Genomic DNA, 22,570 nt, shown 5'->3' with positions numbered 1-22,570 from the left:
AATACTATATGGACACCCTTTATATCTTGTGCTTGTTTATACTTTCATTCATAACACACCTTGACACATGGTACGTACAGTTTTACGGTCTGTGTTTATTTGAGTTGTTATTTTCAAATACTGTATCACTTCAGGTTGTTTTCTTCTACATCCTGTTTTTTTCTCTATGTTGTAGAGCTTCAGTTTCGTGAAACTCTGTTTTAGTACTTTATTTGAAATTAATATGTTTTTCGTGATACGGGCAAGACAAAATATATATATGGAAATGAAAACAACGCCATAAAAATCATGGAATAAAGAAACCAAACACGTCAGCACACGAGAATGCTGGTTTAAGGAAACGAAGAAAGGTTAAAGAAGGGACAAGGATGTCTCACAAAGGTATTGCATGGTAACTCCCATGGTGTCATCAAATCGGTAGATTCCTTAACATCATCACATGTTAACAGGATCACAGAGATCTTCCAAAAATTTGGCCGCGCCGGAAATGAAACTAAACGTAAGCAATGCCAGAAATAGAATAAGAAAGTACCGCGGCATTCGTTAAAAATGCATAAAGAAATCTAGTTTATCAGTTTATTGTGATACAAGGTGCTTTACCTCATCCTCACATTTTATGTTGTAACCATCAAGATTGAATGTTGTATTTCTCCTCTTCTAAAGAGGAAATGACATTTTCTAAAGATTCACCGAATTTGGATAGGGTATTATCATCGGCATAGTTGTAGGGGTAACATTTTTGACAAAGAGAAAAGTATCTTATTGAAGATATTGAACAGACCTCAAAGGCCATGGACACATAACAAAAGCAATGTCAGAAACATAATAAGAAAGTACCGCGGCATTCATCGCCACTCAACAAAGCCTTTACCATGATCAATGAGCGAATGCTCCCCAAACGCAACAATACCAGAACAAATAGTAAGAACAAACGCCACGGACGGAGAGGAATCGACATCTTGAGGAGCCATATACTATGCCCACGAGATCGACTGTGTACTTAATATCAGACATTGCTGGCGACGGAAAGAGCCACATTGAATTTGAATTCGTATAGTCTATAGGTATTGAACTTATTCTAAGCATCAGAAAATGGTCCATATTAACCACCGTCAATGAAAGAAAGTGTTTACTCCAATGACTTTACAAAAAACATTGATAAGATTTCATGTAACTGTGATGATTTTATGAAACTTGGCGATTTAAATTATGATATGTTAAACATAGAAAAGAGTACACCCTTAAGCGACTTACCAGATACATTTGATCTAACTATCCATATCAAAGAACCTACATGTTTTTGTAAAGGTGCAACCTCAAGTTTAGTAGGTACATGTAGCTATTACAAGTAGACCTTTGGCAATACATGTAAGTGATGTCCATAATCTTATAGCCTTCCAGTTTAAAATTGAACTCTCACCTAAAGTTAGAACAAGTTAATTTAAAAAAAGTTACAAACAATTTGATATTGATTAATTTTAAAGGACTTTGAGCAGTCAGATATAGAAAAAATAGACTATACAAATGTTAACAAAGCTTATGATGAGTTTAACAACAACTTTAAGGATGTATACAATAAGCATGTTCCATTAAAAAGGAGAAATATTGTAGGAGCAACATCTCCATTTATGAATCGAAAATTCGATTTTTTAAGAAGTACATGATACATAATGTGTCTAAATATAAAGAGACTCTAAGTCATGGAAAAGTTATAAAGTATAGAGAAATTAAGTAAACAAAACCAAAAGAGAGCCTGTAAAAGACATCTTATAGAAAGATGCGTATGTGGTCCCAAAAGTAAAGATTTTTGGAAACAAACCAGGAAGATATCAGTGGTGAGTTTTATTGAATTCATTATTAATGTATTCAAAGGCATCGGTAATGGAGAAATTCAACTAGACGAAAACCATCCAAGCATTACTAAAATCAAAGAAACAACAATCAAGAGGCTTTAACACAGAATAAATGTGAAAAGGGCTACTGGATATGATGAAATTTCACCTAAAATCTTGAAAATAGCTGCACCAATAGTAAAACAGTTTATCATAAACCTGATAAACAAGAGCTTTGAAACATGTTTTCCTTACAAATTAAAAATAGCGCAAGTAGTTCCAAAACAAAAGAAAAACAGCATCCTAGATAAATGAAACTAGACCAGTTAATGTATTACTGACCATCTCAAAACTTTTTGAAAGAGCTTTTGAATCTCAAATATGTGATTTAACCAGATTCAACATTTTTTGTCTGCTTTTAGACCTGGCTATATGTGTTAAGATATTGAAGACTGTCGTAAATCCTTAGATAAAAATAAGTTCACGGCTAATATATTGATGGATCCGCAAAAGGCTTTTGACTTCTTACCATATGACCTGCTCCTGTTGAAATAGGAAAGCTATGCTTTGTCCGAAAATGTCTCTCTTTATTAAACAGTTATCTCAAATATAGGATGTGGGAGTATTGGTTCATTTTGCAGTCCTTTTTGGATATTTATAAAGGGGTTCCCCAGGGTTCAGTTTTGGGACCTATTCTTTTTAATATCTTGGTTAATGATATTTTAGACTTTGTTTCAAAAAGTGAATTATATAACTATACCTATGATAATACACTATCATATAGCAGTAGTGACCTACAAAATGTTGTAAACGCTTTAGAGCAGGAGAGCAGTATTTTGATCAAGTGGTTCTCTAATAATCATATCAAGACAAATTTCAAGCTGTTGCAATTGGCAGTAAGACTCAGAAATAAAACATTTCTTTTAATTTAGATGGCAACGACATCCTCTGCAAGGACGATGTTAAATTTTAATTGGTGTAACTATTGATTTTAAGTTAAATTTGAATAGCAATATCTCAAATATATGTAAAAACTAGAAGACCTGTTTATCACAGGGGCCCCGACTCATTTGTTAGTAGTGATTTTTTTAGTAAATTAAAAGGGTCTGTCAGACACTAATGATGCCCCCGCTCACTAGATTAGCCAAATTAAGAACATATTTATTTTTGTATGAAGACATGGTTTGCAGATTCAGAAATCCTTCCAAAAAATTGTGATACTCATGGTCTGTTCGTTCAGCTCAATTCTTCCAAGACTTGCAATGACAAACTGTTCCAGTACCGTAACTCGAAAAATTTGGGGATCAATTTGGGGATCAGAAATTCCTAAATATATGCATATCTACATATTGTATCCTGGCCACGTAGTGTCATGAAATTCTGTTTGGTAGTGTCAAGACTAGTTGCGATGAGAAAAAGAGGACCGATGGACGGACTAACGGACACATAAAAAATGTTAATACCCCCATTACAAATCCCTAACTGTTGCTGGGGATATATTTCTGACAAAAGTTACTAAATCTAAATATCACCCAGTTCCGTAATATTCCGAAGTCCAATTTTCACCCAGTTCCATAATATTTCATGAAAATCAAGATCATATGACCTTGCAAACCATCATTATGTGTAGAAACATCCTGCAAAAATATTTTAGATGAGGAGATAGCCGGCCAAGCCATAGAGCCCTATTTCTGAGTAAAATGAGTGTGTAACTATCACCAATTTCTGTAACATTTCACGAAAATCAAAATCCTTCGGCCCTGCACACCTTCATCATGTGTAAAAATATCCTGTAAACTATTTTAGATGTAGTTCAAAAACTGTACGAGGAGATAGCCGGACAAGCCATGATCCATACATTTCTGAGTAAAATGACTAAGTGTAACTATCACCAATTTCCTTAATATTTCACGAAAATCAAAATCATTTGCCCTGCACACCTTCATCATGTGTAGAAATACCCTGTAAAATATTTTAGATTAGTTCAAAAACTGTACGAGGAAATAGCCGGACAAGCAATAATTATATGTAATCCGGTAGGACGGACAGGGGTAAATTAATATGCCCTCCCCCCGACAGTTTGTCGCGGGGGCATAAAAAGAATCACAACAGTTAAATGTTTTTTTTAAATAAAGATAATTGGACATAATCTCATGAAATTTGATTAGTTAACAATTTATTATTCTTTCATACTTGCAATTTTTTTTATAACTGTCATTTAGTCTGTCATTTTTCCAATGAGAGTAGCAAAAAAAAAAAAAAAAGAGAAAAAAAGTCAAGAAAGGACTTAGCGGTTTATTTTATAAGGATGACAGCAGTTCAAATGAGGAACTATTGATTAAGTCTAAGATGCCATCTTTAAAGTTAGACCGTTTTTAGATGTTTATGTATATAAAATCATTGACACACTTACTCCTTTATACCTACATGACATGATTACCATTTGAGAAAGTTCTTACTCTTTTAGATATAAAAAAAAGGTAAATGTACCAAGAATAAACACAACCAGGTATTGCCTGCACTTTGTCAGATATGGGCAACTGTGGAACCAACTTCCAAATGAATTAGGAAGGGAAATGAAACTAAATCAGCTTAAAAGTCTAATAAATAAGTGAGAGGGGATGTCCATGTACCTGACTTATCCGGCTGACAGATGCAGGATGTTTCTTCTATTTTTTGTTGTTGCCATGTTTCTCTTAGCTGCCTCATCCTGAGTTTTGATTAACTTTTAGTTGAGTGCTTTTTATTCATGTTTGCATTACTTTTAGTTCAGAGCTTATACCAGCTTTAGACCGGATACCAGTTAAGCATTTTTTTGTTATATTCAAGAAACTGTTTGTAATTTTTTAACCCAAAAGCTTTGACCAGCTGATGTTATGATATAATGTCTTAATAGCGAGATTGTAGAGACTCCACTCGGTGTGTCCGCCAGACCTGAGATGGCGACTTATAGAGGGAGGTCTGGTTTACATTTATAGTCGCTGCAAAAACCATTCATTCGCCTCACGGTTGAAAGGTTGTTATCGATATAGAAGAATGTATATATTGTTTTCAGTTTTGCCAAAAGTTACGTGTTCAAAAGATAGTAAATTCCTTCCAGTGCAGTAGCTGTATATGTGTACAGGTCTAACAATTTTATCTGTACATGGTTGACATTGGCCCGTCACATTTTGTTTAGATTTAGATGAAATCTCTGCTCTTACCAGGGTATCTCTTAATTAGACTCCCTAAGTCTATGGAATGCAAAACAAACAAAAAACAAAAAAAAAAAAAAAACAGGTGTCTCGGGAAAGACTTTGCCAGAGATTTCAATGGTTTCCTAGTTCGAATGAAGTAGCTGGAAGAGGTTCATATTAAAAACCATTGTGTAGAAACGCTCTGAAGTGAAATAAAGCCGACGAATTCGAGATCAAAATGTACCAGGTCGAGATGTACCAGATCGAGATTGATGAACTTTCGAATTATTGTGCGACAGAAACTATTTCAATGTTATAGTCAATATTAAAGTTAAGTGTTATCACTAACGTTCTTCACAAGTTGACCCTTGCGAATTCATATGTAATTCCATTTGAAAAATATCGAAGTGCAGTAAGGGAGCGACCAATTGATTTTGATGTGGGGGGTAAAACTTGAAATGAAAAGGTAGGACGATGATGTATGGGTAAATTAACTGGATAAAATAAAAAGGTAGGATACAAGTGGTAGAAAAAAAAACTCAGGAATGATCTGGTTTGTTTAAAAATCCTGGACAGCCTTTAGAGTGGAAAATTTTTTAAAAATACGGCAAGAAATTCCACTGAAAAAAATCCAGAGCACAAAATTTGATCCTAGCTCTCCCAGAAATAAAATAATTACTCCCTAATCAAGCCGGGTTTTAGTTTTCGTTTCGAGCAAAGCGAAGCTAGAAGAGACGGAAAAGAACGATAAATCAAGAGACAAAACTAATCTTTATCAGCTAAATAAGGAGTGATCAGGAACATAAATACATGTACCACAGCACAGGGGCTTGCTCCCACTATCAAAAATATGCAGTCCGACTAATTTATAACACGAAAAGGCTGCTCCCAGATTTAGGGGTGCCTCGCTTCAACTCGCTGTTTTTTTTTCAAATGAAATCGAACATATTACATATAAGGATTACGGTAATTCTTTAGCCGAATTGGTTTTGTTGCATTATTTCGTTTTATTTTAAATTGAAATTTTTGGAGAAACTAAATTTTGCAGCTCACTCCAGTGATAATTGTAGGACACAATTAAAAAGTCCCATTTTAAAAGTATTTTTTGTAGGTTTAATATATAAATACTTAATGCACACTTCTTAGAGACATTTCATCAATTCTTGTCGCTATTGGTTTTTCTTTTGTCGTTTTCTTATGGCTTCCTGATGTTTCTTATCCCTTCTTGACGTTTCTTGTCTCTAATTGGCGAGACCTCATGCACTCCGCTTTCCACTTTTATGTACTTATGAAAAAAATGACTTCTAAAGAGTTAATTTGTATATTTCTATGGAATAATTTAACATTGGACCAGGGGCATACAATACAGTTCGTATTGTTTATAGTCATACTCACTTTTGGCACGCTGTAACGTTAGCGCTCAAAGCAGGGAGAATTCTTAGAACCCCCTCGTAATTTGTCCTTTATTCAAATATGAGCGTCACGGGCAGCAACCCTGTGATAGAACTGTGCGATGAACCTTTAGACTTGTCTAGCCGACAGCATCGAAGGAACATTAAGCAATCACTAAAAACTCTCATTGAGACACGAAGGCTTGCAGAAGGCAAGGATTTGATAAGCGTATCATTCGACAGACAAGAATCCATTAGCCATCAGGTGGGTCCCGGAACGGACACGAAATGTGTCGGCCGGATTTCGTTTAATGGTTTGGAAGTATATATTAAACTAGAATATTAGATCAAGGAGTGTAATATAAAGCTAGATAGAAGTTGTTGCCTCGATTATCTGTTTAACCTGGATCGATTCGCGATTAAAACAATAAAGATTTAGTACATTCTGGTACGAGAGTCTTTTTATATACTGTCTTACAGATGTGTAATTCAGTAGTATTTTAATGAAAATAAATCAATATTTTTTGTACAATGTTAAGTATGTATTTTTTATGAAACATGAATGTATGATTTATTTCAATAATATGTTTAAAAGTAATTCAAAAGATGGTTTCATTTTTACTGCTGAGTGGCTCAAAAAAGAATTGCATAACTTCCTACCGATTTGTCTGAACCCTTGGAGGTCAAAGTTGAAATGTTTCTCAGCTTGTTATGATACAATATACATTTGTATTTAAACCAACAAGATATTTGTCAATCAGTTTCAAATTTATAATACCGGTCAATTAGGTAATTTAATTGATTAAAGAGTAATCAAAGGACCAAGATTCTAGCGGAAATCCAAAAGAATGTAATCCAGGTACAAAGACCAGGCATGGAAAGCAGACAAACACGACAAAGAACATAAAGTAACTAAAATGATACATACAAAGTAACAAAAGTAAATGAGCAACTCAGACTCCACTGAAAACTGGGAGCATGGACTAGGTGCACCGGTTGGGTAAGCTTCCTCTGTTTTTCTAGGAACGTAAAAAGTCAAGTACAGGTAGAGGAAAGAAGAAAAGAAAACTATGATACTTTAACAAATCAGTTTTCATGGTTTAGATGGATACACCGTAACAATCCACAAGTTCATGATGACGACCATAAAACTTCTGTAGTGATGACTTCAATCTTGTAGCAACATAACCCTGTTCCAAAAGCCTAATTGTAAGAAGTCTAGTGCGATACAAAAATTCTATGTAGTTACGACAAGCTCTAGCATAACATATAAGTTGTGATTTGAAAACTCCATACGCAGATGCTGAAGGGATGTTGCCACAGATGAAAGAAAAGTTGACAGTCATCACATTTGTCGTAAAGTTTGGTAAATAGTTTTCTTTTACCATGGATCTCTAAATGTAGGTTAAGATATTAGGCTGACTTCAGTGTCTGTAGTATCCTTTGTCTCAAGTTCTTTGGGGTAGATGTGATGCATCAAATCCCCGAAACTAGGATTGTTTAATGATAATACATCATTTATATAGCAGAAACTGAGATTAAAAGATCTAGCTAAAGGATGTTCTTTCTTTCTGATCAGATGGGCTATAAAGTCAGCCTCATAAGAGTGAAGGAATAGGTCAGCAAGTACAGGAGCACAATTTGTTCCCATTGGAATGCCGACCATTTGTTGAAAAACACCTCCACCACACTATTGTTAACCAGTGTCAAACTCGATTCAGTCTAATCAGGGCAAAACATTCTCCCAAGTCAAGGTTTTGAGTCCACTTACTCCCTTAAATGTTTGAGGGAGTGAAGATGGACGTAATTCCCTGACTAATGAAATAGACATCATGATGGTGATGGAGAAAAATATAATAAGCCTGAATAGTCGACTCACTCCATATAAATGAGTCCTTATATCCTAAAGATATCAAGCAGGGAGTTAGTAATAGAATTAAATACATGTTTTAAGAGAAATAGTAAAATATTTTTATTTTCCTGTCAAGGGCCCTCACAGGTTGCAGTTTAAAACAATTATTGCAATTTTATCATTTACATGAAAACAATTGGACAAATTTTCAAGCATATGACATTTAACCAATGGCCGGTGACCTATGGCTACATTCAGCAATGGTGTTCTAATTGATTTGAAATAGGCTATTTGAGGCCCAGGGCTACTCAGTTTCCTAAGAGCTTTTTTTTGTGTTTATATCTGATGTGAAGATACATTTATGTACCTATAATCTTGCATAATTTCATTTTAAATGTTAAGATTTTATAAGAAAAAAATTTTGCAGCTCACTCCAGAGGAACTGCAGCGACAAAATGATAGGAAAGAGCAGAACAGGAAGGCAGCTCACAGATGTCGTCAGAAAAAAAAACATAGACTGCAGTTTTATTTTATGGTAATCTACATTTTGTATATTATACTAGGTGTCTGTACTGGTAAAAAGGCTGTGCTTCCTTAAGACAGTGCCTATTTCAAAAGTTCTTATTGAATGCCCAGATTTATTACTTCCATGAGAGTGAGAAATATCTTCCTTTTTTTTTACCCACTGCTTTGAAAAGCAGTAACTAAGATATATAGTAATCATGCCATCCATCACTCTGTAAGTCTGTCCATCCCCAGTATCATCTGCAACTCATCACAAACTGCTTAATGAAATTCAATGAAACATCAATAATTCTCTATCACATGATATATACAGTTGTATGCCCCCTATTTTGCATTTCCATATAAAGGGAATATAAGGGGCCAAAGTGGACCAGGCTCCAAAAATAAACTTTCTATATGCTGCAAAAAAATTGCAATTGTATAATGTCAGTGATCTTCAGAAATTACGATCTTTTTTCCAACCGAAATCGTCCCTTTCATTTTTCAAACACCATACATTCAAGGTGTTAAACTAGGGGCAGGTAGACTGCTAAGCCTTACAACTTTACAACTGAAGCCAATCAAAGGTAAATTTGACATTGATTGCCAGTAGCCTATGGATATACAGTTAATCCATTTAATACTAATTTAGACACCCAACAAATCAATTACACTGGGAGGTGTCAATCAGATGTAAATATCTATTGAGCCAATCAAAATTGACTATGGACAATGGAAACTCTACCCTGCTATGTGCACATAACTGAAATACAAAGTTGAAGACATGACAGTTTGCTAAAATCGTAGCTGAATAACCTGATAAAAGAATGTTTCCTATTCACAAAACAATGTTTATTTCCATTAGGTAGTGTCTAAAACACTTTGAAGTGCTATAATTGACAAAAGAAAATGGCTGGCTTTTGTTTCCACTTATCTAATTGTCATGTGACTTTTTGAACAGGAAAATTGTAAATATATAGAAAGGAAAATCCCCCTAGTTTAAAAATTGCACACCAGGTAATGAAATGTATTTGATGATAGAGAAAAATGTAATGAGCTTGAATAGTTGACTCACTCAATATCAATGAGTCCTGATATCCTGATATTTCAAGCAGGGAGTTAAAAATATAAGATACATGTATTAACAGAAATAGTGAAATATATTTATTTTCCTGTCTAGGACCCTCATAGGTTGCAGTTTTCAACAATTATTGCTGTTTTATAATTTATATGAAAACAGTTGGACCAAATGATTCATGTAGATTGCTAAAAAATTAATCTGGCTTTTAATCAATGGGTTGAAGAGAATGCAGATTTAAAATTAATATTGAAAATTTATACATGTAAATTAAAAATCAAATTTTTGTTCAGCAAAAGTAAATAGGATCACTAAGTACACAGTAGGTCAATGTGTATAAATGTGTTTCTCATCTGAAGCAGTACTGTTATTATAGGGGTTAAATTTTGGCAAAAAGGGTAATGTAAAAGTGACTCCGGGCTAAAACCATGTAATGGTATGGCACTGTTTTCAGTGTTGTTGTCATTTTATGTAGACACTTGGTTTTCGTGCAGTAACATGAATTATAAGTCGTCCGTTCATCCAGATTACACATGATTTTGGCTTGTCCGGCTATCTCCTCGTACAGTTTTTGAACTACATCTAAAATATTTTACAGGATATTTCTACACATGATGAAGGTGTGCAGGGCCAAAGGATTTTGATTTTTGTGAAATATTATGGAAATTGGTGATAGTTACACTTAGTCATTTTACTCAGAAATATATGGATCATGGTTTGTCCAGCTATCTCCTTGTACAGTTTTTGAACTACATCTACAGTATATTTCTACACATGATGAAGGTGTACAGGGTCAAAGGATTTTGATTTTCATGAAATATTATGGAACTGGGTGATAGTTATACTTAGTCATTTTCATCAGAAATAGGGCTATATGGCTTGTCCGACTATCTTCTCCTGTAGTTTTTGAACTACATCTAAAATATTTTTTTGCAAGCTGTTTCTACACATAATGATGGTGTGCAAAGTCATAGGATCTTGATTTTTGTGGTATATTACGCAACTGGGTTCTAGTTGGACTTAGTAATTTTTGTCAGAAAGATAACCCAAGCAACGAAGTCAGGGATTTGTTATTGGGGGTATTACCATTTTTTGTGTGTCTGTCAGTCCTTCCATCAGTCCTCTTTTTCTCATCACAAGTATTTTTGCATTGCTTAGCCTAACATACCAAATATCTACTGCATCAACCAACAGAACGTAACCTTTCTGAATCTGCAAACCATATCATCATACAAAAATAAACATGTTCTTAATTTGGCAAATCTAGCGAGCAGGGGCATCACTAGTGTCTTACTGACACATTTGATTTACTGAAAAAAAAATCACTACTAACAAATGATGTGGGGGGCTCCTGTGACAAACAGGGCTTCTAGTTTTGATCTCTAGTAAATACAATAAAAAACATGAGTAAAACTGAATAAATCTCAGATAAATTATACTACAAGGTACCATACCACAAAAGGAAGACTGGGATTGATTTTTGGGATTGTGATTTGTGCCAAGTAAGAAATGGGGACTACTCAGGGGCCTGAGACAAGAATTTAGTCTGATTTCTGAATTATAACTTTCAGGAGTAAAATGACTTGCTTTACCCTCTAAAGAAGGTTGGAGGTTTTGACCCATTGCATGTACACTGTGAAGGCTATTGAAGCCAAATAAGGTTCATTATAATCACAAGTGGAAGGTCAGGGCTCCCCTGAATGGTCAATTCAGTGAAAAAAAAAAAGGATTCCCCCATTTTTGGCCATAGTTTGGCCTAAAACTGGACGTAGTTAATACTTAGTAATAGTGGTGAGAGACATCACTCTCATGTAGATTCCAGGCTAAGTAAAGCACTATAGATAATTTCTGCTGTATGAAGGGGCCAAGAAATTAGCACTACCCCTAAATAAAATCTCTCTTTTTTTGGCCACTGTTAACTCATGACCTCTTTTTCAACTCTCAAGTCATTATTTTTTAACAAACTTTATATAAGTTAGTCTCATTTCAAAGCACATTCACTCTGCTTGCAGATGGAAACAAACTGTGCTCTTCAATATTAAAAATAAGACGGACAGAACCCATTAAACAGAAACAAAGTGAACAGAGTTGAACATGCCATGGTAGTATCATGCCTTGCGGGATGAATCTTATTATTCTAGTTTATGAGTGGAAAGCAGGAATTGAGTGAAAATATGTTGAATGGCTGAGTAGAAGAAAAACAGAATTTTAAAGGAGTGAATTTCAAGACTATGTCTGCAATGTTCCATATTGCAAACCAACTACAAATATGAAACCATTGAAAGAGTCAAAAGCTGTTTTTAAATTTTCTCACAACAAAAGTTATTGAATTCACAGTAAATTTATCTTGTGTACTTTTCCTAAATACATTTATGTGCATTATCTGTCGGTTCGGGAAGTCTTAATTATATGATAACTAAATTACATTTGATATGCTTGTAGGAAAAAGAAAGGTTGAAAATTAGGCAGCATGAACTGCAAGAGACATTACAAAAACTTGAAGAAGAAAAGGCAGAACTTCTACAAACTTTACGGACTGGAGGAACAGTTAGTAATGAACTGACTGCATTTGATAAGAATGAAGAGAAATGTCTTTGTCATCAACAGAACAATGAGGTTGTTGATGATGGTGAAAATGAAGACTATATTAGTAATCAAAACACCTCAAATTATGTGCCTGGTTGTCCTTTACATGATGTGCTTACTAGTAATTCATCTGATTTAAAAAATGATGAGCATGTTAAAATTCTGAACTATTACACAGAAACAAGTGCCAGTAACGATAGCTGCTCCAACTCTGACATGTTTGTGATAGGTAAAAATAGAAATTCCAATAATATCTTAGAAGATAGCAGCAGTGATACTTCTGATTCTGAGGACTATTTATTTATCTATGAAAGTGAAACTGATTCAAGTGACATATTTAGTAATAGTCAATCATCCTAGCATATGTTTTGAGTTTTATTTCAAATGGTGGAGTAAGGTTTTAGATTGTGTCCACCTTTAATATACTGGTAATGACATATAGTATTATAAAATATAAACTGTGTAAAAAATTCAAACTATTTTGTATTGTTTAAATTGTGTCCCAGTTTAAACAATAATGCGAGCTTTATGAAGTGCATGAAGCCTAATTATTTTAAGTTATTTCTCAGGAAATATAGTATTATTCTGAAATAGGGCATGTCTTTAGATACACATTACTTTTTTCATTTAGAAAAGGGAATTAAATTCCATGATTTTTTACTCTTTGTGTGACTGCAAAAAATTTGCCGTTGTATAATGGTATTGCACTGTCGTTATCTGTAGACACTTATTTTTCGTGCGATATTTTGAATATAAGTTGGTCTATCTTCATAGAATTTTATAACAAGGTTTTAAACCACAAAAGAAAGGTTGGTTGTCATGACCCAAAAAGGGGCCAAAATAAGCATTACTGGTAGATAGAATGTAACTATGTAATTTCAAATGAAGCTTAGGAATGTCTGTGATATTGTTCCAACATATTCTATACCACAATGGTCAAACATTTTAATTTTTGGGGTTTTGACTTGAACATGTGGGAAATTAGGGACAAAACATTGGGCCTGAAACATGCATTTTCCTGATGTCAAGTCAAAAACTTGACTATTAGTTTATAGATCTCTTTGAAATTGTGTTACAAGGTGTCATACCACCAAAGGAAGAGGGGGTTAAGACTTTAAACTTTTTGGAATTAGATTCCTTATGTCTAGACAATAACGACTGGGATTGATTACTGGGGATGTGAGTTGAGCCAAATAAGAATGAAGGGCCAGAAACAAGTATTTATTTCTGATTTCTGGATAATAACTTTGAGTGAAAGGGAATGGGTTGCTTTGAAATTTTTACCACAAAGTGTCATACTGCCAGAGGAAGTTGTAATTCATTTATGAGGTCTTGACTGGAACCATTTAAGAATAATGCCAAAAAATGACCATTTTGACTCTATTAAATTCTAATCCTATGTCAAATATCTAATCATAATCAAAATTCAAAGCTGTATCAAGCCATACATTTTAGGGTTTAGGCTCTGTGGTCGTATCAAGCCACATGAGGCATTTTATTTTAAAATGTTTTGCTGTCTTGAGAGGCTGAAAGGTGTATTTTTATTTTGATGTATACTGACTTTGTATCGCTATCTTCATTGTTTGATACGTTTTATGTAGAGGTTGCATGGAAGATGCTTCATTTTTGTTTGTAAGCTGAAGATTTCATGTAACATATTTTATTGTTGTTTTTTTTATTGTGAAGTATGCCTATATATTTATGTATGTCTGTTAAAGTTGTGACCAGAGAAATTTTAAGATTTGTAGAATGGACACTATATACCATAGTAGTTTAGAAGTAATTAAATCTACCTGAAATCCATTTGATTAGAAGTGTGTGTTCAAACAAAGTTCCATATGAACTAATGCCATTACTTTGCATCTGTCATTGTTCATAAAAATTTCACAAAAATATTTTCACTAAAACCATTACCCTAATGTTGCTCTTTTTTTGTCATGATCGTCTTTGGATTAAGTATTTTTAAACTTATATTTGGTAGATATAAATCTGTAGATATAAATAGAACACGTGAACCAATGCCCTATTTCAGTTTGAATCTCTAGATAAGAGAACTAGAGAAAAACGGGAACCATTTTTCAGATACACCATCTTAAATTTTTAAAAAGATAAAAAGTTGTAGGGCAACTATTTTTTTATCAATTGTCATTTTCTGTCAAAATTATTTACTTCCTTACTTTTGGGCATGACTCTTGACATTAAGAGTAAGACTACAATTTTGGGAGGGGGTTTTCTTTTCTTTTTTTTTTTACTAACTTTCAATCACAAATACTGAATTTAGTAGTGCATTAAACATATATTTACCAGTTTAAGTCATTCACTGCTCACCATACCAATCAAAATTTAAGCATTTGCTATTCAAGTTCCTCTGGTTAGCATTAAATGAAGACCTGAAGGATGACTTTAATTGTAGACAATTTAACTGAAACTTACTTTCTGAAATTTTTAAATTGGTTAACTATCTTCCAGTCTTCCACTACAGTGTACATGTTTGACCCACCAGGGCTTGAGTTTGATCCATGAAATCGTCAATAAATCTACTAAAATTTTGTTTTTAACTATTTTTTTATATTTTACTATCTGTTATACTAAAAATCACTCAAACTTGGTGATATTCACACTTTTTTGTTTTTAACTCAGAATGATGCATGGAATGCAATAAACGTAGAACTGTTCAACTTTAGACCATACTAATGCCATGTTTGGGAATGTCTCTGTCCAATAAAATAATGTTCACAAGTGATCAACCTCTGTATGGATTTGTGCATATCATCAAAAGTTTTTGTTTCTTCTGGTCTAAGATAGAATTAATAATAATGTAGCTTATTGGAAACTGTTCTGTTTATTGTTTTTCTTTGTGAAAAATGTGCATCACAAATTAACCAAGCTTTTCTGTAGATTGTATTGTTGAATCAGATATTCCATTTTAATTTGGTTCTTAGATTGTAGGAAACTACAATGAGCTTTGTCTCATGCATTTGACCCACTTTGTCCACTAAAGTAGCAATTGTTAATTGACACAAACTACAAACTATATATATATATATATACTTTATTCCAGAAAAAGTGTAACTCATACATCCACTGTGCCATTTATAAATGCTCACAACACAGGCAGCCACATTTAGCTTGCTTCCAGATAGATACTGCCTCAGATGTGCTTTGTGGAAGTCCTTTATGTTACATTTGTATTTTGTTCCACTTACCATATTCGTAAATTTCCCTCCATTGAAATTAATAGTAATATGTATGCTTTGCCAATCAAACTACTTGAGAAATACATGTGTGTGTGTGTGTGTGTGTGTGTGTGTATATATATATATACATATATTATTATTATTATTCTGAATGATGTTGCTATTTTTTAATTAACAGATCAAGTTAAAAAAAATGCAGTTTAATTATAGAATACTGGTAGTTTATTTTTTTTTCTGTGATACAAGTTTATATATTTCTAATGCATTCAAGAAAAAGTTGGAATTTAAAAAGTGGCAACTGGGATAAATTCATCAGTGGAATTATGCAGTTCATGCATTGTGTTACAATAAAGACATTCTTATTGACCATGTGCCTTCACTTTGTATCTATCTGCCATTAACTTTTATTAACAGTTTGCTATTAATACATGAAAACTCCTGGACTGATTTAATCCAAATTTGTCTGGAATGATGGATTGGAGAGCCTCTACAAAAAGTCTGATTGACCATTTAAAGATTAACTCCTCTAAAAACACAGGTGCCAATGCTATGAAACTTGATAGGGTTGTTGCCCTGAACGTCTCTACAAACCAACTTCTTCTTCTGTGGAACATGTGGAGGCTGTGGCCATTCCACTCTATGGGAAACGTATTTTGGCAACTTTGTTAACTTATCAAGGTTTAGAAAACTTGGTAAGAAAAATGCAAGGCGAGGCCTTTATAAATGATTTACTTTGTTTTTATTGATCAGCATGACCAACTAATTTCAAATATTTTCATATGATTGATACTTGAATTCTTACTTAACATTTTGCTCTGATTAGCTACAGAAAATTTGCAGATAACATTATGGGTACCTCTGAATTTCAATATAGCATCTTGCATTTAGAAATTATAACATCACATTTGTATTGGACCCTTTGGGAAGTTCTTTTTGGATAGCATCCTAGTAAAAAATATAGCATCAGGGCAATGTGATGCTATACGGCCCTGGGGAGACAGCTGTACAATGCTTAATACTGTTCATGTAGACCTTACTCTTTTGATTTTTAATTCCATGAGTATTACACACATAAGTAGGAAAACACGAGATTACAAAATTTATTGTTACAAAATTAACAAAAGAAAACTTTAACACAAATATGTAAATATATAAATTATATAAAATAAATGCTGTATAAATAGTACAAAATAACAAAAACTGTACCACAGACACACAAATTCAGATTGCAAAAGGTTTGGTTCCATTGCCAACATAACTCATTGCACTATCACTAATATCAAAGTGGTAAATAATAATTTTTTTAACTGTTTTTCAGAGAAAAAAAATGACATTGCAACTAGTCACAATTATTTTTGAAGTTTTAATATTGTAATAATAAAAGGACAGGAGATATTGCAAAAAATTATTTAAACATTCAACTCAAATGTAAATTAAAAAAGGCATGCAACAATTCTGAACTTTCAGTCCCCAGAGTAGGAAATACAGGGTATGTAAGTCTCATCATGCAACTCCATGATTTCATGAGAATGGGTCCTAGTCTACTAATTCAAAAGCATGGAGATTTGTCATCAAGAGAGCCCTGAATTTAGTGTAAGGGCAAAACATTTTTTGTGTAAAAAATACCAATAAAAAATGACAAACATCAATTTCTACATGATATAAGTGTTAAGAAAAAACATTAAATAGAAGATTTTGCATTGTTATACAATGTTTTTGAGATCCTGTAAGTAAACAATAAAATGCAGATCGTTCTTTGGTTTTCTGTATGTTCTGCACTGGTAATTCCAGTAAAGAAAATGAAACTACAACTAGACTTACATACCCTATTGCATGTAGAGTTGAAAATGTTTCTGTAATGGCTAGCAATACAATGAATATTAGTCGCTGATCATTCTACTCAAGGACAATTGAACTACATTAAAACATGAAGTTCTATAGTGCTAGATATACCCCTCTCATAATATAAGATCCCAATCAATGGTTGTTATTGTTTTCCCCTCTGCTGGAGTTTTTGTCTCTATGTAACCTTCTCAGTTTCTATTATCAATTCATTTAAGTGAAGTGGCAAACAAAATTACAAATCATTCCTGTCAGGCAGAGCCAATATTTATGGCTCAGATATCATACCTCTCTGACAGCAATTAATATTGCATACAACAAATCACTCTGTAAAGTGAAGCTGCAAACAAATTTAAAATCTCTGGTCAGCCAGCAAAGATTTTTTGGAAGAACATTTTCACTATCATTAACATGCACTGAAAAGTTAAAGTAATAATTAACAGAAAGTTGATATCAGACAGACACCAAAATTGCTTTAAACAGGTCCCAACTTTATGAATCTACAAACCAAATTTGAAATATATTCAGTAAGCTGAGATATTGAGACAGAATGACAAATGAAATGATTCTTATTTACCATTCACCATTGAGTGGGGATATACAAATGAATTTTTTCAAGTTTGTTCACAGTTCACACATTGGTTATAACAATAAAGAACATGGGTTATTTGGTGGCAAGAATAATTGAACACGTGGAGAAATAGATAACAGAACATAGAAGTAATATAATACAAAACTACCAATCTGCATTAAGCAAGCTCATTAAAAAACGATTTTTTTTTTAGTTCCCCTTACTACAGTAATAGACAAATTTATTAACAATTCTTAATAACTGTTGAATGATAATGTACTATTAAGTAAATAATTGTGTCCTTAAATGTGAACTCCAGAGTTCACACCACTGGTAACTGAGTTTAAAGATTACACTAGAGGATTTTTTCCCTAACTATTGTGAAAATGTATATTGAATTATTATGAGACCATTGTTGCATTGAAGCAGGGAGTAGCTGAGAATCAGTGATCACACTCAGCAGTGATTGTCAAATAATGAAAAAAAATTACTTAAAAGGTATAACAAAGTAGCTATATATTGCAGTGTATTGGAAATCAAGAGCCCAAAAGAAAAGAAAAATGAATTTAGATGTGCTATGAAAAGTCAACTTTCATTGATTGGAGTCAATGGACATAATACTAGACTACTCAGTAAAGGAGGAGGATTTCTGTGGTTAGAGGTATTAGAATGGATACTCAAAACTACACATTCTACAATAACCTGTATAAATACTATACAAATAAAACAACTGTATTATGATCAATAAATAAATATTGATGTACACATGATGAAGGTTTGTATTCTGTCATTGTGTAAACTGATATATTTTTCTTCCATTGCTCTTCATGAACCAGTTGAAGTTTAAATGTATAATCAACATGCATATAAATATATTCAGCAGGAAATGCACTTCCTTGATTTGTATAAGAATGGAAAGAATTCGGTCAATTTTCAAATAAATTGAGGAAAAAAGTATACAGGTACACACACATTACTGCTAAATTGTAGATTAACATATAATTAGAAATGAGGAAGTTTACAAACAGAATACCCTAACTCCATGATAAATCTGCATATTGGATTATCCCCCTTTACAGTTATTGGACTTCATGACCACCTATATATGTCTCCTATAAAATTTCATTAAAATACCCTGAACATCTATTTATCAATTAAGTTGCACTTAATAGGTTTTAACATGTAAAACCCTTGAGTATATCTCTTTCAAGGCACTGAAACATTTCAAAGAAATTTTATGAAAATCTGTTGATCAATTTAGGAGGAGTTGTGCTTACAATTGTGTACAGACAAAGCAGGGTGATTCAAATACACTCCCCAAACTCTGTAGGGGTACAAAAACAATGATCTTGTATATGACGTTTTGTTAGTCATTACTTTAAAAATATGGTACAGACTTGATAAAAAAATGTGAAGCGAAATTTAAAAAAAAGTTGTGACAGGTACGATAGTTTCACATATACCCTTAGATGCAAATTATGTGGAAGATATAAAATTAATTGAAACAGTAAACAAATAATATTGCTATTGGAAAAAAAGGTGCATAAATAAAAATAATATCACTAGCAAATACAACAACCTATGAACAATATTGGTGCATAATAAATAAATAATACTGTGTATTTTCTGTCATGGCTCCTCCAGTGAATTACAGAATGTAAAGGATTTAACTTCTAATAAAATGGCTATAATCACAACACTTGGCACTGGATAAACACAACATTATTTTGCAGGTGTCTTGAATATAAAAATAGAGGGAAAAATCCATTCAAATCATAAAAAAAGCTTTTAATTTGTGAATATGAAAAGTTCTGTTATCATGTAACTGACATGCATAATCAGTCTCATAAGAATGATGCCATTTAAAAAAAATATTTAATGACACCAAACACATGCAATCAAAAGCAACTCACTCTTGAGATAAAGTTCCAAAAAAATCTTCAACTACAAAAGATTAAATTACTTAGTAACAAGCAGATTGTAGAACACAGTAGCATTAAGATAATTAATTTCCAAGTAAAAAAATAATCAGAATCCATTTTGAAAATAATTCAAAATTAATATTTATATGTTACATGGAAATACCACTTTGAATATATAAATTGGCCTATCTTTATACTTATACCATGATAAAAAAAACATAATAATGATATAACGATCTATATACTTCTCTCAAACTTTGTTTGTGAGGGTACAACTACAATGTACAAAAAATGTATAATTGTAAGTATTTTTTTTTGTTTAAATATACCTTACATAGAGTTTTAATTAATTCTTGGTGAACTAAAATAATTTCAAAGGATGTCAAAAAAAGCACCTTTTGTTTGTTCTAACCAGTTTTACATTGCAACAAAATTGAAACCCTAAGGGATAAGATTAAGGTGGGAATGTTAAAATGACATAATATAATCATTTAGGAAAATGAACAATTAATTGATACTGTATCTATTATGTCTATTGTAAACAATAGAAACAACTTCAAAGTTCATAATTATAGCACTATTCATTAAAATATAATTATAATATGACAATATTATTCAGTTAAAATGGCCCTGGCAGTTTTTAAAACTCCTGATTCCCTCTCCCTGGAGTGTTCTCTCTGTGGGGTTACAGCCCTCTTCCTATTTCTCCTCATTCGAGACAAATCTTCACCAAATACATCACCTGTTCTCAATGCTGATATTAATTCATCAAATTCTCCTACAAAAAATAAAATCGTTTCTATTAATAAAGAACTAAAAGATAGTGAGCTCAAATAGCTTACATGCTTAAAACCTGTGATTATCTCCCTTTCAATGCATCTAGCAACAACTATTTGACTATACAATATCATATGAAGTTTCAATAACTTCATCTTAACAGTACAGAAGGACTTGTACTTTTGAAGTAGATTGATGGGTGGACTTCATGATTCAAACATACCCTAAAACTTCTGAGTGTAACATAATTTCTATTGAAATATAATGTTTCTAGGAAATAACATGATCATGCTGAACTTATATAAAGGAAGAAGTATTAAGTTTCTTCTAATTAAGAATATTTTTTTTTATATATATGGAGTTGCCAATAAAGTTGATAAATGCCAGTTAAGTCTACATTAGACTCAATTTTGTGTTTCTGGTTTCCTGACCCTACTTACATTTCCAATGCTGGCCCTAAATATAAAATTGCAGATTAAAACAGATCTTTTGGTTGTTCCAAGTTACTATTTCTCCAATTGTTGCATGACCATTTGGAAAGAAACAAAAAAAATTAAATATTTTTGTGAAATAATTTTTTTACCTATCTACCCTACCTGTTTTTTTTTGGAGGGGGAGGAGTAATAGGAAACACACAAATAATTCATTTTGGCCTTACCTTTGGCAGAGGATTTGCCACTGACACTTTCTCCTTTCTTTAACCTGGACTTTTCTCTTTCCTTTTTCATCTACAGTATTTGTACATAAATTTTAGACTACCGGTAAATTATAACTGACTGTACTGTAAATTCAGTAGATATCACAATTTTGTCAATTTAGACACAAATTCTAATTAAATTGCAGTTTTGAAAGCAAGTGTCCGGAATTTGACAGCCCATGTTGGTCATTTTATCAAACTTTAGCAGACATTTGTCTTTTACATGCTCAGATAAAGAATAACAAAAAAACAACTTTTTTGTAGTAATTTAAAGATAAATATTGGAATTAGCCTTATTTCATCACATACTCTGTCTCTTACAAAATATCTGAATAATGAATGAGTTCGGTTTCGACCACATGTGGACGTTCTAACATGTAAACAAAACATAGTATCTCTCAGATGTTTTCAACACATCGGCAAACAGCCAAAAACTTCTGAGAGATGAAAAAAAAACTGTTGATTATTTATAAAAGAAAATTGCGAATACATTTTGTATATTGATTTGTTTGTTGATGTCTGTGTTCAAAAGATTCAAGCGATAAATTAATAATTATAGACTGATTTGTAGTTTCAGCACCATGTGCTTTCATTACCACAGAAAGATCGGTGGGAAAATCATTGAATTGTCTTTTTCCTTATTATATCAAGTAATAAATGTATGAAAATTCTCGGAGTCACTTCAATTAATTCGTATAGACAATGGGCTGCACGTGTACTGTTAATTTAATTTTGCAATCAACTAATCAGTTACAGGTAAATCACAGTCACAGGTGGCTGCACATCAGCTTATATTGACACACACCTGTCAATTAATTTCCAATTAACAATTAGGAGACAGGTAGAAAGGATGTTTATACACTAATAAATCAATGCAGACCATAATTTTTAAGGGTTGACAAATTTTGATGTCTGATATTGAAAGATGGTCGTCTGTCATTCACAAAGTTTGTTGGTCAATGACTAGCATTTTTGACCATTTCCGAACCCATGATCGAAAGACTTCACTGTCACTTCAGGCTTCTAGAAGCTAAAGGTAAGTGATAAAATCAAACATACAGCATCAATGAAAATTTCTTAACAACGAAGATAACTAGAAAAATTTATAAATTCAGGATCGAAGCTCTACTTTTAAATATTTTATC

General features: G+C 32.7%; 2 protein-coding genes across 6 annotated transcripts in view; one reads left to right on the top strand and one right to left on the bottom strand.

Annotated features, from left to right (window-relative positions):
• Positions 1-6,412: 6,412 nt before the first annotated feature.
• On the top strand, positions 6,413-15,983 carry LOC148624018 (uncharacterized). Its single transcript, XM_088566429.1, has 3 exons — positions 6,413-6,664; positions 8,679-8,786; positions 12,276-15,983. Exons 1-3 carry the CDS (start codon positions 6,482-6,484, stop codon positions 12,777-12,779), a joined length of 795 nt encoding a protein of 264 aa, XP_088422555.1. The 5' UTR covers positions 6,413-6,481; the 3' UTR covers positions 12,780-15,983.
• A 717-nt stretch (positions 15,984-16,700) lies between these two features.
• LOC148624017 (disheveled-associated activator of morphogenesis 2-like) overlaps positions 16,701-22,570 on the bottom strand; it is a 43,422-nt gene continuing 37,552 nt past the window's right edge. For all 5 annotated transcript variants that reach the window (XM_088566424.1, XM_088566427.1, XM_088566425.1 and 2 more), the window contains 2 exons: positions 21,387-21,456; positions 16,701-20,729 (listed from right to left, as the gene is read on the bottom strand). In XM_088566424.1, the coding sequence (XP_088422550.1) occupies positions 20,563-20,729; positions 21,387-21,456 (237 nt within the window). In that variant the 3' untranslated portion in view covers positions 16,701-20,562. The remainder of the gene's footprint in view (positions 20,730-21,386; positions 21,457-22,570) is intronic.

This window comes from Perna viridis, chromosome 2 (assembly GCF_037379345.1).
Source record: "Perna viridis isolate PV_CMFRI_1.1 ecotype Kerala chromosome 2, ASM3737934v1, whole genome shotgun sequence".
Classification (NCBI taxonomy): Eukaryota; Metazoa; Mollusca; class Bivalvia; order Mytilida; family Mytilidae; genus Perna; species Perna viridis.
The sequence above is the reverse complement of the archived record's forward strand: the minus strand, read 5'-3'. Positions and strand labels throughout refer to the sequence as shown.